General features: G+C 51.8%; 4 protein-coding genes across 9 annotated transcripts; all 4 read right to left on the bottom strand.

Moving 5' to 3' along the window:
- Positions 1–443: 443 nt before the first annotated feature.
- H257_13940 (hypothetical protein) lies at positions 444–3,040 on the bottom strand. 3 transcript variants are annotated; one of them, XM_009841640.1, is made up of 3 exons: positions 2,673–3,040; positions 2,176–2,577; positions 444–1,606 (listed from the first exon to the last, which is right to left on the bottom strand). In XM_009841640.1, the coding sequence occupies exons 1-3, from the start codon at positions 2,955–2,957 to the stop codon at positions 515–517; spliced, it is 1,779 nt and encodes a 592-aa protein (XP_009839942.1). In that variant the 5' UTR covers positions 2,958–3,040; the 3' UTR covers positions 444–514. The 3 variants fall into 3 exon arrangements, with proteins under 3 accessions (XP_009839942.1, XP_009839941.1, XP_009839940.1); XM_009841639.1 differs by having other exon boundaries at positions 2,173–2,577; positions 2,673–3,025; XM_009841638.1 differs by lacking the exon at positions 2,673–3,040 and having other exon boundaries at positions 2,176–2,602.
- A 1,003-nt stretch (positions 3,041–4,043) lies between these two features.
- Positions 4,044–5,500, bottom strand: H257_13939 (hypothetical protein). Its single transcript, XM_009841637.1, has one exon. It carries the CDS (start codon positions 5,448–5,450, stop codon positions 4,125–4,127), a length of 1,326 nt encoding a protein of 441 aa, XP_009839939.1. The 5' UTR covers positions 5,451–5,500; the 3' UTR covers positions 4,044–4,124.
- Positions 5,501–5,823: 323 nt separating this feature from the next.
- Positions 5,824–7,128, bottom strand: H257_13938 (hypothetical protein). Of its 4 annotated transcripts, XM_009841635.1 has the most exons (5): positions 7,029–7,128; positions 6,519–6,955; positions 6,321–6,388; positions 6,079–6,216; positions 5,824–6,020 (listed from the first exon to the last, which is right to left on the bottom strand). In XM_009841635.1, the coding sequence occupies exons 1-5, from the start codon at positions 7,096–7,098 to the stop codon at positions 5,969–5,971; spliced, it is 765 nt and encodes a 254-aa protein (XP_009839937.1). In that variant the 5' UTR covers positions 7,099–7,128; the 3' UTR covers positions 5,824–5,968. The 4 variants fall into 4 exon arrangements, with proteins under 4 accessions (XP_009839937.1, XP_009839935.1, XP_009839936.1 ...); XM_009841633.1 differs by having other exon boundaries at positions 6,321–6,955; XM_009841634.1 differs by having other exon boundaries at positions 6,079–6,388.
- A 1,056-nt stretch (positions 7,129–8,184) lies between these two features.
- Positions 8,185–15,441, bottom strand: H257_13937 (hypothetical protein; the record flags this gene model as incomplete). The annotated part of the gene is made up of 1 exon (XM_009841632.1): positions 8,185–15,441. The coding sequence occupies one exon, from the start codon at positions 15,439–15,441 to the stop codon at positions 8,185–8,187; it is 7,257 nt and encodes a 2,418-aa protein (XP_009839934.1).
- Positions 15,442–15,488: the final 47 nt, after the last annotated feature.

Below are 15,488 nucleotides of genomic sequence, written 5' to 3'. Positions count from 1 at the left end.
ACTAATATTTTTTCAAGACGTGGGGTTGTTGACTAACGTTATTGATATTATTTCTGCGTAAAAGTCGGTTCTCGTGCGCAGTGGACAACTTCTAACGAAGTGATGTCCACAGTATTAATAATATATTATTATTATTCTAGCGCAGCCGGCGGGGCACCCACAAACGTAACATAGCCTTTCATCGCGCGTGTGGATAGTATATATATATACAGAATCATATTATTACCATACGCCCCCCAAACCCCCTCGTCCTCGTCCTACATATATATACATACTTTTTACTCGCCCCCCGCGGTTGCCTTGACTATATATATATATATATATACGCCCCCCAAACCCCCTCGTCCTCGTCCTACATATATATACATACTTTTTACTCGCCCCCCGCGGTTGCCTTGACTATATATATATATATATAAATATATATATATATATACGATATACGCGTCTTTTGGGATGATCACATTATTAGCATACGCCCCCTCGTTCTACATATATAAATACTTCTTCTACCTTACTCGTTTGCCTTGACTATGGGAAAGCACGGCATGGGTTTCAAATCGGGCAGCGCGTCCAATCCCTTCATCGCCTTCAAGAACGGAAGGTTGGCCTTTCGCCAGTCGTCTTGCATCAGCCCTTCGACAAAGTGTCCTGCCTTGTCGGCAGGGTTGTACTGGTACGCGCTTTCAGGGTTTAAGCTCCACATGTACCCGCCAGCATACCCTTCTTCAACCATGATTTGAATCGTCAAGTCTGTGCACCTCTGGGTAGTTTTCATCGGGTGTGCATCCTTCGTGTACAACCCGGCAAACTCGCCGAGCACGACCGCCGGTCCCTTGTCTTCATTTAGGTACCCAAACATATCGTACATGGTGGCTTTCACGCGGTTGTATAGCTTGGCATTGGCGAGCTCAACGTAGTCGACAATTACGTTGCCTTTGCCCACGACACCCCCTCCAAACAGATACATTTGCGGAAACACAGCTGGCGTGTAATAGTGCGGCGCGTACACGAGCTTATCGGGTACTGGAAACCGCGGCGGATACAGCTTGGCTTTATGCAACCCGCCGCCAAACCAGTCGTAGTACCCATACTCTTGCCCGTCTAGGACAATGTCATGCTGGTCGTTCACTCCTTCCACAAACGCGAGCCATTTCGGACACTTCTCGAGCATCCGCGCGGCGATCGTTTCGGCGCCGACGCGGAAATCATTGGCCAGGCCCGTGCCCCACGTCCCCTGCCACGGCTCGTTCTTTAGGTCGATGCCAAGTACGTTCCAGTACTCGTTGGTGCACAACGCAGTCGTCAAGACGTCGATAGACGTGAGAAATTGCTCCTCTGTGATCCCGACGCCGTACCACAGCGACCCCGCCGTGTTCATCAAGTCCAATGTGTGCATGGATAGCATCACCGACACGTGGCGGAACCCCAAGCCCTTGACAATCGACTGAATCAAGCTCACATATGAACTCAAGTCGAGCGCGCGGTTGGTCTGCTTGTTTACGATCGCCGCTTGCAATGGCTTGTTGTCGAGGATATTTTGCACACACAATGGCAACCGCACGCTGTTAAAGTTGTTGGCAGCGAGAAAGTCGGCAATCGCATACTAGTACATATAGAATGTACGTGGCAACGTAAGAACTAGCTAGTATTATGAGCCAAACACAACCAAATATGTAACGCATACAGTAAGACGATCACAAAAAAAAAAAAATACGACTTAGTATTGTGGTATATTCGATACGAATGTTCAGCGTGAATCGAATGTATCTCGCCGCCGAAATGAATATCATCCAATATCATCGACGTTATTGGCGAATCGAATTTTAAGTGGATTTGATTGGCTCTTGCAGAAAGGAAAAAATATATATTCAACCAATCAGAACTCCGGCATGATTCAATAGTGATTCGACAAACCACGCGAATTTTGAAAGGTTATAGCGAATTCACAATATATGGCGATTACGTTCCGAAATCGACATGGCTTGGAAGAACAATAAACGTGTGAACAACTCGGTACTGTACCGAGTTGATTGAATGTATAATATAAGAGATGAGTTGTTGCGAAACCCCTCTCTATGAAATCTATATTTCCCAATCCAAAGGTCCTGAAAACGAGCACACTAAAATCATTGAAAAAAATGAACATGCAACTCCATCGGGCTTGCTTACCACGGTGGTGCCGTTGTGTTCGTTGTCCCACAGCCCAAACGGCGCTTGCATGCCGGTTTCCATGCCAAACCAGTTGACGCCCTTGATGCCCACGGGCACTTCAGTTCCATTCTTGGACACGGCCCAGATCTTGCCCTTCTTGCTCACGTAATTCGGCAGTTCGCATTCCATGGATTTGTACACTTTGGGGTTGTTGATCACGCCATCGTCGCTCTCGTCATCGTTGGGCCGCTCAATTCCTGTGGGTATGTCCAGCCCGTCGGCAATACGCACGCGGTCTGCGATCGCGCGCTGGACATCTCGACGGCGCTTGATGGAGGCATCGTGGGTTTGCAGCGAGTACACGACGATCGCAACGAGGGCGCCACCTACGATCATCACGAGCAGGACCACCCCTGGCCATCTCTACAATAGCCAAATATACGTAAGACCTTCCGAGGATTGCAGCACTGTAGTTGTGGGTAACTTCTGTATGTAGCTGGCAAATATGGTGTATGTACCTTGATCTTTCCGTTGTAGGCGCGCTTGGGAGGCCCGGTAGCCATACACTCCTCGGGCATGGCGGGGATTTCGCGATCGATGATAGATCCTCGGATGAAGGGGTTGGGAGTGTGGTTGGACCCGCGGACAAACGGCTTGGCTGCATTTGACGGGAACTGATGACTGTACGAGAAGCTGCTGTGGTGTTGGTCGTCCACGAGCGTGTGGTAGCTGTCGGAGTGCCTGTCGTTGTGCGAGGACGTCGACGACGTTGTCGAAGCCTGCGCGGTGGTGTTGGTTGTCATGGCAAATGGAAAATGAATGAGGCTGCCGTCAAAACGGTGGCTCCGCGGATGGTGTTATCATGGTGTACGTAGTCTAGTTTGTGGCAGGCCATCATACAAATTGCAAGTCCACCGTTCGTTCATGCGTTTCAAGTTTCCATTTGACAGTGCGACAGACACGTCGGACTGAATCTTTGGTGGTTTGGCTTAGACTACCGAAGCTATCCGGATGCAACCGGAATATCGAAACGCTCGCCAGAAGGTGCTCGGTGCCTTGGTCGTGACATGTCAAGGGGACGAGTTTTATGTCACAGGTAAAAAACACTATTGGGAAGCACACAGTATATTGTGATTGATTGACCTAGAGAGTTTAGAATGATAAACTTGTCTATAATATGGCTTGTATCCAAAATATAGTCAATATCAATATCTGTTGTATATCCGTACAGTATGTACTTACGACCGGAACATTGAGTACAACCCATCTATTACAGTACTGTACAAGTACAGGTCTACGATCGTAAAACAAAACTTCCTCAAATCCAGGGTGTCTTGAATCAGAAATTGGTTTTAATATTGGTCCAAGTCATAAAATCACTTGTCTCCTGGCGAATGGTCAATGGGATCTCTCAACATAGATTAAATGAACTACTTGATTTTAACCAATCATACTTCAGTATTGGAGGTTCCACCACTCACAGCTCACTTTGCTGAGATTTGATTGGCTCTTCCTCTGTCATAAATACTAGTGTATATGTATTGCGACGGATTAATCTATTGCGACTCCTGTAATAACTGATAATTTTCTTGTAATAACTGATATTTACTTGTGAACATGTTTAATATACTTCAAATTTGTACGATGCAATGGATTAACAAAATTTTGAGAACGAGTGTCGGCGGGTTGTGAAATATCACCTGTCGCAATACATATACACTATACGGTACAACGTAGTAATACTTACTATTAATAGTATAATACTTCGAAGTCGTATAATATTATATGTATACATTACCAGTTTTTTATTCATGGTTCTAAAATTACTTTGAGCGCAAGGCAACTAACTCACTAAGCTTACTCATAGTACTACGTAGTATTATTAATAATAGTACTATTATATTAATAGTATTGCCCAGAGGGTTAATAATCCTGCATTGCACTGGGCTACTCCGGAGTTGTATGATGTCTCACCAGAGCGCGAAATGATCTTCCACGACCCCAAATGCATCGTGCATGTCGACGGTTCGCGAGATGCGATCGGATCCGGTGCATGAGATCTTGCCTGTGAAACGTCCGTACGGCTGGACGAAGTCGCTGCGAAGGACGTTCAGCACATTCAGGCGTTCCTGCCTGGCGCCGCCTGGCACGAACGTGAGGTTCACCGCACCGACTCCGTCGACGGACCGAATCCTCCATGCTTGGGTCATTCCATCCTCTGGCACGTCGAACGTGACTGCGCCTAGGACACACACGATCCCGTCGAGCCAAATCGCATTCTCTTGGGATGCGCCGTCCACGTCGTACACGCGGCGACTCAAGTTGATGCCCACGGCCGTCCCGTCGTCCGCGACAAACGTCGACGACACCCAGTTCCATTCAGTGCGATGGAGCGCAAGGCTCTTGGTCCAGTCGATCGTCCCCAGCGCGGGAACTGCCGTCGCGATGGTGGTGTCCACGGACCCGAACGAGTACGTTCCATGCACTGCATATCCCGCGCCTTTGTGCACGTATGAAGGTCGCATGATATCGTTGGCGAGGGGAAACGACAGAATCAATGGTTCTCCTGGCAGCATGGTCAACTCGAACGAGAAAGGACGGACCGACGAGCGATCCTCGGATGAAGTCAATGGAATGGACGTCGCAGACATGCGCCATGCATTGTCCTGGAAACACATGCGGAGGTTCACAGACGCGACCGACGTGCAAGTGGCTGGATCCACGGAACTCGCGGCAAATTCAACTCCGTACGACCCCGGAAGCATCGCGCCATATTCCCACTTCTCCATCGTGGCCTTGTCCACCACGTACACAAACATGGGCGACAGGTACTGCAACGACACGACGGCGATCGCAATGAAGTGGTCGCGGGTGTTGATGCTGGTGTAATGCCACTTCTTCGTTTGAATTCGTGCCGGCAACGCTCGGCCGTACACGATGATCGCGTCGGCAATCGACGTGGAGGACGGACGTGGATGCTCGAAGTGGAAGCGGACGTCGGTAATGGGTTCAGTCCATCGCCCAAGTGTGTACGAGGATGTGGCGCCGCTCCATAAGGCCGCTGGCGCCGTAGCGGTGGCGGGCGCATGTGCGGGAAAGTACTCGGATGTCGTGGCAGCATACGGAGCAGGCTCCACACCGAGATAGATGGCGGCACCGACGATGCCTATCGCAGCGGTGGCGGAGGCAGTCCACCTCCCGCTTCTCCTGGACGTGTCCTTTGGTGACATCGTACCCCAACCCACGAATTCTGGAATGGCATTGTCGCTGACAAATCCCAAATGTAGATAGATCATTGTTGACGGAAGCGTTTACGCAAACATTATACTCCGTAGTATTTTATTACCTTACTCTTCGTATCAAGGTACGGAAAACAGAATTCAAAATTATATAACTTCTGATTTGTATATGAATATGGAGATAAGTATACATGTGTTTACGCAAACGTAAGTCCTCAAGGGTATTTTATTACCTTGTTATTTGTAGGTAAACAAAGAAAACAGAATTCAAAATTTATATAACTTCTGATTTGTATATGAATATGGAGATAAGTACAAATGTGTGTACGCAAACGGAAGTCCTTTTATTATGTAGTTGTTTGTATTGGAATACTCAACAACACAGAACATTGTTTAGGTTCCGATTTGTATGTAAGGATCGATATATCTCCAAACGGCTCGCAAGTATTTTATTACCTCGCTGTTTGTATCAGGATACGCAAAAAAGATGAGCATCAAAATTTTATGACGTTTCGATTTGTATGTGAGGATCAATAAACGGACAAACGGCTTGCCACGGGCCATGTTGGTGCTTCTTACACGCCAGCAATATGACGACACATGGGGCAGTCAAACCGCGTCGTGTACCTATCATCAACAGTGAGAACTGTGCTGTCCTGGGACGCTGCCACGTCATTCGCATTACCATTCGTTGATGCAATGCTCATGGAAAAAGTGGCCGCATTGCGCGTAGACGAGCTGGTTGCCGTCGAGTTCGCCCCAGTCGTTCAAGCAGATCGGGCACGACTCGGTCTCGACATGCACATCCCGCGGGTCCACATATCTACGGATGTTCCCATCATCACAATATCCCCGTTGACTTTGCTTGGCAACATGCAATGCCTCGATGGAGGAGACCACACATGCATGCATGATCAACGCACGTACGTGAGGGATCGGATCGCACGGATATGCTGCTCTTCATGCGCGAGTGGAAACTGCATAAAATCTTTCATCTGCACAAGTCGAAACGATGTCAGATGCGATGAGACATTGCATGATGCATGCGCATTCTGGATCGAATATGGAGAAATATAGGTTATTGATGCAATGGTGATGATAACGGAGGATTCCATGAACTACCACCTTGTTTTGAACGGTCAAGATATTGCGGCAATGCACGAGAAGCCCTTCCGTGGACAGGTACTGACACAACGCGACGACGAAGTCTTCAAGCATCGGAAGGCGCATCGCCACTTGCTTGTCAAGTTCCCCCCGTCGAAAGATGTCACGGGGAGGAAAGTCGAACTTTTTGACTTGGGCGTGCACGGTCTGGCACACTGGACACCCCATGCGCGCGTGAACCGACAACACCTCCAGCACCGTCTTGCGCAACCGGTAAAAGTCCGAATACCGATGGCACGCGATCCACTTCTGCTTGTAGTACTCGGACGTGATAGTCATGTGGTACGAGTGGTACGGTTCCGTCGGCGATCGCACGAGAACTGCTTGCGTCGCAAGCGAGAGCTGCTTCAAGCTGTCCTGTTGAATCTTGCGCACCAGCCGCTTCTTCGCGTTCGTGGCTACGTCACACACATGAGATATGCGTGTCTCCTTCCTCCATGAGAAGATCGTCAACTGATGATCTAGTCTTACCGCTGTACTTGCCGCCCTGGTGCTGCGGCACATACTCTTCCGACATGGCGTAGCTCGCGTGCGTCGCCATGATGTTACAGTAAAGTGCCTTGCCCTGTCGTCCAAATATTACCTCGAGTGTTGAAGGAAAAGGCCTAATTAGACCTAAATAGGATTGGAATGGGCGATATGACAAAAGAAGCAGACGCGGTATTTGTCATTTTCCATTTTCGACTTCGAAGTAAGCACTGGGCTTCGTCGCGGGTTTTGACACTTGTCGACGTTGTCACACCAAGGAAAGTTACTTACACCTGCGGGTTTTGGCAGTTCTTGTTAGTACTTTACACACGACGGCCCACATTCTACAGCCATGAGAATGCCAACAACTACTACGTAGTAGTACTAACGTTAACTATATGATATAGTAATCGATTGCGATCAGCAACACCTTGGTTATGGCGTGACATGTTGTGGAATTTGATATTGTTGACTAATCAGTGCTCGACGGGAAACCAATGGACACGACATGTTGAGAATGTTGCCAGTGGCAATGGGCGATCTATTTCACTTACAATCGGGCGACGGTTCAAGATCGGGATTGAGCCAATCAAATGCACAGATACTGCGACCGTTCTCCGCAAGTATTTCATACCGTTGGCAACTTGCTTACAGTCGACGACACCCAACGAAATATGTATTGACTTGGAGAGTTATTAACTGTATGTAAATGACAAAGTATGCATCTGCGGCTTTGATTAGCAGCGTAAACTATACTAAGTACAGTACTAAGCTTAGTATATACTAGTACGAAATTATTACATTTGATAAACATATGACATGTGAATCACATTTTCGTATGGAACAAAGCCTTGAAAAATATAATCTGGGCGAAAATTGACACGCATTCTCACTTGTATCTCGGCAGTTATTCTGTGAAAGACCATGAACTATTAATATGAGTTATGAGAGTTTATTTCACCAAGAATAACCTCCACGCCGTACAAACTCTCATATACAGACTGCGTAGTAAATCGGAATAAATAACTTGGCTGAGATATTCCAAAAAGGTTGTAATAGTTGAAAGTGTTCTCTTAAAACTTGTAACTCCATGACTTATCAGTGCCCACTTCCTATTGCATGACATGCGGCTATGCATAAAGCCCTTCTCCCAACGAGTTTACATGGGCAGTTGGCGCTTCTTGGCATACAGTGGCAAATACGCACGCAACAGCTGGATCACTTGGTCCACGTCCTTCGCTCGATACACTTGGTCATGTGGCACCACCTCGGCCGGATACCGCCGTCGACCGTCCAGCGGCTTGCCCACAAACTGGGGGGTAACACCCGACGCACTTTCCATTCCGATGACGAGCCGACCGGCAGACCACGCCAACGCCATCTCCGACAGGGTGCCGCTGCCGCCGCCCACACAGACCATCGCATCGGCTTGCGCGACGAGGCAATTTCGAGCAATGCCCAAGCCCGTCGCAATCGGCATGTCGATAAACGAGTTGGCCTGGCGGCGATCGGTGCCAGGCACAAGCCCCACCACGCGCCCTTCCTGCCACTCGGTCGAAGCATGGGCACCCCGTGCCACCGCCAACATGGCGCCCCCAAGCCCCCCACATAAAACGGTATACCCCGCGTCCACCAACGCTTGGCCCAATGCCATCAAGACGGCTTCCTTCTCCGCAGCACCTGTTGCTTCACTCGATGCTCTTGGACCAGGGAACGCACAGTCTACCACGGCGTGTCTGGCATTGAGATTGGCATCGCCCACGACCGCTATGAGGGGGCGGAGTTTGGAGTAAGCGGGTCGAGCGAGTAGACGGAATGCCACCGCATCCGTCTCGGCTTTGTGGGGGCCAAACGGTTCGTACAAGTATAACACTTCGTGGACCACTGTCGGTTTCGTTGCCATTTCCACGAGGGGCAACATCATAGCCCAATCAAAGCCAAACGTCAAGTACGGGTTGCCACCATTGTCACCACGAGTCAACGTCGTCGCGTCCAGTATAGCATGCTCGCGAAGGTCCTGGTCCAGGATACGATCAAACAAGTACTTTCGAAAACTTCGCAAGTGCATCCACACGTTGCCCCCGCCGCGCAGCCGTCGCGCCCCATTGACGCAAATGCCAGGGTACGACGTGGGGGGCTGGATTTTGTCGGTTCGCAGCATTCCGCCGACAGTCGCGTCCGCGTACTCTTGGATGTAGTATCGGTACAGCGTAGTCCATACATCCATGCCAAGCAACGAGTCGTCCATGTCTAACGTCACGACCACTGACATGGGGTTTGCACACACATACTCTACCGCCAAGACAGTGTTGGCGCCAACTTTTCGGGGTTCAAATCTCGGCTGGATCAGGGTCACGGGGGGCCTAGCATTGTTTTTCTGAGGGTGGCAATACCACCGTAGAAACGCCGCCGTTGTATGCGATGAACTCGCGTCGTCCACGACAATGACTCCCACTGTCCATTGTGGACACTTGTGTTGGCGTGCAATGCTATCGAGGCAGCGCATGATCTTAGACGGCGACACATTGCGACCCAGCACCACGACCACCACATCTTCATGTCGTTTGGACAACGCATTCATCCAATCTTGCACCCCTCCCTGGCAATCCACGTGCCCATGTTGAAGGGCCGAAGGAAGTCGCAGCGTTGCCACACAATCCAGTACCAAGCCGTAGTTGTCCGTGCTGGCCTTGGTGGTGTCTGTGGGATGGACAAAGAACGTCGTGCCGTCATGCACGCGATACGATCGGCCCCAGTTGATGTCTTGCATTGCAATGTCCATCGCTCGGTACCACGGCAGTAGCCAGTGCTGGGGGTCAACCTTACATACAGAATGATATTGGGTCACCGTGGTGGATTTCAAATACGCCAACGTGGGGCCAAGGGGGCGGGGCATAGGGAGTTTGGACATCAGTCGCGCTTTCGAAAAGACACAGCCGCGGACTTCAACGCGGTGGGGGGTGCCAGTGTCTGGGTCGCACCACGTTGGACCCCCGGGTAGTTGTCGCCCACCACCCTGTGGTTGTGAGCGAAACGTGTCCAGAGCCACACTTATTGCGAGCTCGTCCTGCGCAAAGATAGCCATGGCCTGCCCGAGGTAGTCGTCCAAGTGATAATACGAATGACGCCCCACCATCAGATCCGAGTCGACCTGGAGGATAAACTCACTGGTGGCCGCTTCCAGGCCTGCCAGCGTCGACGCCACCTGCACGAGCGTCCCGCGGCGAGTCCGTGTATGCGTTTGGTTGTTATGGTGCAGTCCAAACCACTTGGAATTGAGCGCCACCACTTCGGCTGACGTAGGCTGGTAGTGCAGGTATCTGTCAATCCACCCCTCTTGTTGCAGTTCTTGGCAGACAGCCAGACACTTGGACAACTCGTCGGTGACCGCGTCCCCATCGCACAAGTCAAACTTGTCGGTATCACGATGCAGTGGGGTGTCGAGGCTAGGCCGTGGAGTAGAATCAACGAACGAGTCCAAGTCGTCGTTGTATTCTTCGTCCAACTCATTCTCTGGTTCGAAAAACTCGGGCTTGCCAAAGCTTGACTTATCATTGTCGCGACGATAGCCGTCGACAATTACCAACGTTTCAGCAAATGCCCGGGGCCCCTCGAGCTGCTCCTTAAGGTGTCGCACGCGGGCTGCCAGCGTCAAGTGCTCTGTCGCACAAGTCTTGATTAGCAACGTGCATGATGCCATCAACGTTGTTTCCCCGCGATGGCTTGGACGCCCCCCAACTGCCGCTGGCATCACAGAGGGCGACAAGCATAACGTCGTCACTGGTTTCAACTGCACCACGATGTAATCGGACACGGGCTCAAATGCTACAACGTCCGCCGATTTTGTGTGTGCCATATCCACAACCATCAACCCTGCCCGCCAAAATGCATGCTCAAATACATGCCACGGTCGTGGCATGACGACGTCGTCGTTGCGACGACCAAAACAGCGATGAAACCGATCCGACAGACCGTGGGGGCTGGGATTTGCTGCAACAAAAAACGGATTGCACATTGCAAGCACCACCACACCATGGGGAGCCACCTTGGCTCGGAGCTCCAACAGAACTCGATGCATTGTGAGGTCGTCCACTGCACACACAACGCAGATACAGGTGATCGTATCGAATGGGTTGTGTAAAGTGAGCTCCGTCTTGCCCACTTGGACCAAAGGATGGACGACCAGTTTTGCGCCTTGCGCGTGCGGGAGTATCGCTTGCACCCGCGCATGCAACGTCCAGTCTATCGTCACATTGAGCAGCGAGCCACCCCCTGGTGGAACAAGCTGTGCCACCAACGCGACGGCATCATCAACACACGCTTGTGGGGTCAACATGTGGTTGTACGCCAATTGAAACCGATTGAATCCGGCCTGGAGCTCTGGCATCTTGGGGCTATGATGGGACGCCGACAAGAGAGCGGCCAAGTCATGTCGATGGAGCCAGGCCCACGACAGGTACATTTTACGCATCATGTGCCCTTCGCCTTCGCTTGTCCACGGCACGACAGTGTCCATGCCGATATCGACCAACGTCAGCTGCCCCGTTTCTCGAGATACAACCAAGTTTTGCGGTTTGACGTTTCTACAGGTGATATTGGCCTTTCGACACCACGCCAAAAATGACAGGGGGGCCTCGGGGGCACACTCACGCTTTGAGTTCAGATTCAGCTCGGTGCCATCCACATAGTCCCTTTCAAGGCATACATGATATCCCCGTCGTCGCACACATCGCAGCCCTAGCATTGACTTGGTCGGTTCTGTCAACAAAGCCACGAGCGAATCCCACACGTGGTTTGGAAACCGAAGCGCAGCCAAATCCATGTACTTAAAGCAGCAGCAGCCACGTTGCCCATCCATCGACTTGCCATTGTGAAACGTGACCCCTTCGTACCCGACACCGAGCAACTCCAACGACTCGGGGGGCACTTGATATAGGATCGACACACACGCACGAGCTGATTCAATGCGGTGTGGCTCGTATACGCTGTTATGGAACAATGTCAGTTGCGCCCTTGTCCAATCGTCATGCCGGTGACGTGGCAGTACGGCAGTGAACCACATGTGGAGTTCGCGCATCGTGTTGTCGTTCGTTACGTCGACAGACAGGGGTTCTTCCCATGCTGAATCAAATCGATGGGTCAGCGACTCCAACGCTGTCCACAGGGTAGCCTTGGCCCCTTCAATGACATCATTGTCGGACGAGTTGTTTGACGAGTTCCACCAGGCACTTTGACAACGCAGCAGCGACTTGATCGTGTACACCAAGCCTCGAATGCGCTCGACGCTGGCTCGCAACTCGGTTCGTCGGCGGTTGTATGTGACACAGTACTGCTCCCAAAACCGAGGCCACAACTCCACCCATGAGGGCGTCTCTGTCATGTCAGGGTCGCCTAACACCGTTTGCAACGCTTGGTAGAGTGCATGTCCCGCGACATCCTTCATCGCGACATCGATTAAGTCGGTTTTCGACGGCATCGACTGCCGAATGTGGTTCACACACACTTGTCGACATTGCACCACACGCTTGTGGTGGACATCGCGCTGAAGCAAACTCCACACCATGTCGGACCGACGATGACAGGGAGGCGCCGTGTTGGCATCCAGCATACACTCCAAATCAAACACAAACGTACACCCCCCACGATGAATCGACGGCGTCAACGTCAACGTCGGGGTTGGGGGAACATCGTCGTCCGAAGCAAGGGGTCGGGTGACCAGCGAGCCCTTCAATATTTGGTTCATACACTCCCCCAACGTCGTAAAATGCGCGAGGGATGTCGACATCGTATTCATCCACATGGGTGTTTCCAATGTCTTATACCCTGCCAAGTCGTGATAGTAATCGCCCTGCACTTTTTCAGAAAGCGATGTTGCACCAGGTGGTTGGGGGGGCCCAAGGGGGTCGCTAGGTGGGGTATGAAGGCACAACTGCAAGTGCGATAGCATATCCACCAGTTGGGTGCGCACACAAAATGCAGGGGGCAACGGGGGGCATTGGGCATCGACGCCCAATACGACCGCAATCGTAGGGTCTGATTCATGGGCTTGAAGGACTGCTTGGAGCGGAAACGTGGGCGGCAGGCGCTTGTCGTCGTCGAGGATCCACACGACTGGCTTGACAATGCAATCTGCCGACCCCAATTGCGGAGCTAGTTGGTGGGCAAAAATACTCGTGTACAGTTGCACCCGCGTTCTTGTTTCGGCAATGGATGCTCGAACGTCAAACGTTTGATTTGGCGGCAACAGGCCACTCACCATATCCTGTCGCTGCTGATCCAACGGCACAAACAGACAACGCAAAACATGTGATTCTTGGAAGGTTGTGATGGTGGCCTGCAAAGTCGAAGCTTTGGGTCCGTTTTCCAGGATAACAACATCGGTGCTGACTAGTGACGCACATGAGAGGGCAACCAAGTCCTCCAGCAAGCCTCGGACGGCCGACGATCCGCTGTCACTGGTAATGCCCACAATCAGCGCGTACTTTTGTGATAGTCGGCCGTCGCAGGATGGGGAAATAAGTGGTGTGGGCACACTTGTTGTAGTCGATTCGTTAGGGGTGACTTGTGGCGATGGGGGCGACCAGCCAAAAAGCATGACCGCTCGACACATGAAATCACCTTGGACAGTTTTGGTCATGCGATGCGCATGTTTTCGCCAAAACACAGTCAACGCTAGCTGTTTGCGGTGGCCACAAGTGGTCAAGCGGACCCGCGAGGCATCGGCAAAGTGATGCACGGAGTGGGCTCCGTTGGCCACACACTCCACAGATACCCCAGGCAAGTCCAACACTCGTACCATCAAGTCGCGGTCCGTGCATGCGTTCAGCCCCTCGTCGAACAGACCAGCTTGAAGCAGAACCAAAAGTCGTACGTACAAATTGGAGCCTTGGAGGTGGGGGTTGCCGCTCAAGAACGCGTTCGACGACAACGGCAACCGAGGAATTGACAAGGGTTTTCCTTCCCCCTCGTCTGATTCGTAGCGAATGAGTCCCCCCACCACAACGTCCGAGCGATGGCGATCCATGAGAGCCAAGTGGTCACATGACCACATGTCGTCGTCATCGCAAATGGCAATGTACATGCGACTCATGTCCCCCCCTGGGGGGATGGCGGACAACACGTGCAAAATGCCAGTGTTCCACGCACCCGATGCACCTAGCGTGCGATGGTTGAAGAGCAACATCACGTTTCCAGGGGAGTTTCTTAGAAACGCATGGAGGTCGTTGGTGAACCCATCTTCACAAGAAGTGTCGGCCACGATGACGATCGAGTCTGGGGGGCGCGTTTGGTTCCAAATGCTAGGCAGGCAGCGCTTGGTCAGCAAGTCGAAGCGCCCCCCGTCGGTCGTCGCCACCACCACCGCAATGTGCATCGGCGGGTCATGCAGTTCACTCGCCACAGTTTTGACGATGCCCTCCGACAGATGCACTGATGCACGAAACCCGAGCTCGTTCGACGCTGCGACCGAATCTGCCCTCGTGACTATGGCATCGACGGGGTTAGCGGGGGCGTGCAATACCTCCACAGGGACCTGCCGCATCGCACGTTGAATTTGCTGCAGCACATCCTCCATACTCGTGGTATGACCTGTGCCCACATTGAACGTACGAGTCAGTGGGGTTTGATTTATGTTGCTTTCCCCAGTCGCAGATACAAGTTGATGCTGCTGTTTGTATCGTTCCTGATGCGGTCGCTGGACTAGCGCAGACAATACAAACGCTTGGACAACGTCATCGATAAAAGTGCAATCTCGTTGGGTATTTCCGATCAACGTGATAGGTTGGCGGTGGCGCAGCGCTCGCACAAACTTGGCGATCGCCATGTCAGGGCGACCTTGGGGCCCATATACAGAAAATGGCCGCAAGATGCAAACCGACTTGTTTCCTTCATGCTTGGCCCCAAATTGTTGGCACAACTGCTCGCCCATCACTTTGGTCCGCGCGTACAAACTCTGGGGGTCCATGGGGGTCGTCAACTCGTTCCAAGGGGTGGGCTGGTTGCCGTAGACGGAGCTGCTGCTGGCAAACACGACGTACTTCACAGACGGAGTGGCACTGCACGTATGCAACACAGACGCGGTCCCTTCCACGTTGGTGGCGCATGTCAAGGCTGGCGACAATTCGCAGCGACGCACGCCGGCTTGGGCGGCCAAGTGATACACCACCACCGGTTGATGGGTCCGAAACACATCCAGCAGGCGGGCGCGGTCGCAGATGTTGACTTGTTCAAACGAGCATCGCTCGTCCGTCAACGCATATTCAATGCGGGCTCGCTTGATCGCAACGTCGTAGTCCGGCGTCAAGCAGTCAATGATCATGACGTGAGTGGCGTGGAGTGCGAGGAGCTGGGTCACCAGACTCGACCCGATAAAGCCAGCGCCGCCCGTAACGGCAATGCTAAGTCCTTCAAACGACATAATGCAGACTGTTCGAGATGGAGTGGGCAACAACGTGCAAATTCGTT

Source organism: Aphanomyces astaci, assembly GCF_000520075.1.
Source record: "Aphanomyces astaci strain APO3 unplaced genomic scaffold supercont1.52, whole genome shotgun sequence".
NCBI classification, from domain to species: domain Eukaryota; phylum Oomycota; class Saprolegniomycetes; order Saprolegniales; family Verrucalvaceae; genus Aphanomyces; species Aphanomyces astaci.
The sequence above is the reverse complement of the archived record's forward strand: the minus strand, read 5'-3'. Positions and strand labels throughout refer to the sequence as shown.

Coding starts and splice junctions, on each gene's coding strand:
- H257_13940 (XM_009841639.1), bottom strand. CDS start 2,957: ATGACAACCAACACCACCGCGCAGGCTTCGACAACGTCGTCGACGTCC. Junction 2,578..2,672: donor CCTACAACGGAAAGATCAAG/GTACATACACCA, acceptor TGGCTATTGTAG/AGATGGCCAGGGGTGGTCCT. Junction 1,607..2,172: donor AACACAACGGCACCACCGTG/GTAAGCAAGCCC, acceptor TATATGTACTAG/TATGCGATTGCCGACTTTCT.
- H257_13939 (XM_009841637.1), bottom strand. CDS start 5,450: ATGATCTATCTACATTTGGGATTTGTCAGCGACAATGCCATTCCAGAA.
- H257_13938 (XM_009841635.1), bottom strand. CDS start 7,098: ATGGCGACGCACGCGAGCTACGCCATGTCGGAAGAGTATGTGCCGCAG. Junction 6,217..6,320: donor CGTGCGATCCGATCCCTCAC/GTACGTGCGTTG, acceptor GAACATCCGTAG/ATATGTGGACCCGCGGGATG. Junction 6,021..6,078: donor GAGCATTGCATCAACGAATG/GTAATGCGAATG, acceptor TGTTGATGATAG/GTACACGACGCGGTTTGACT.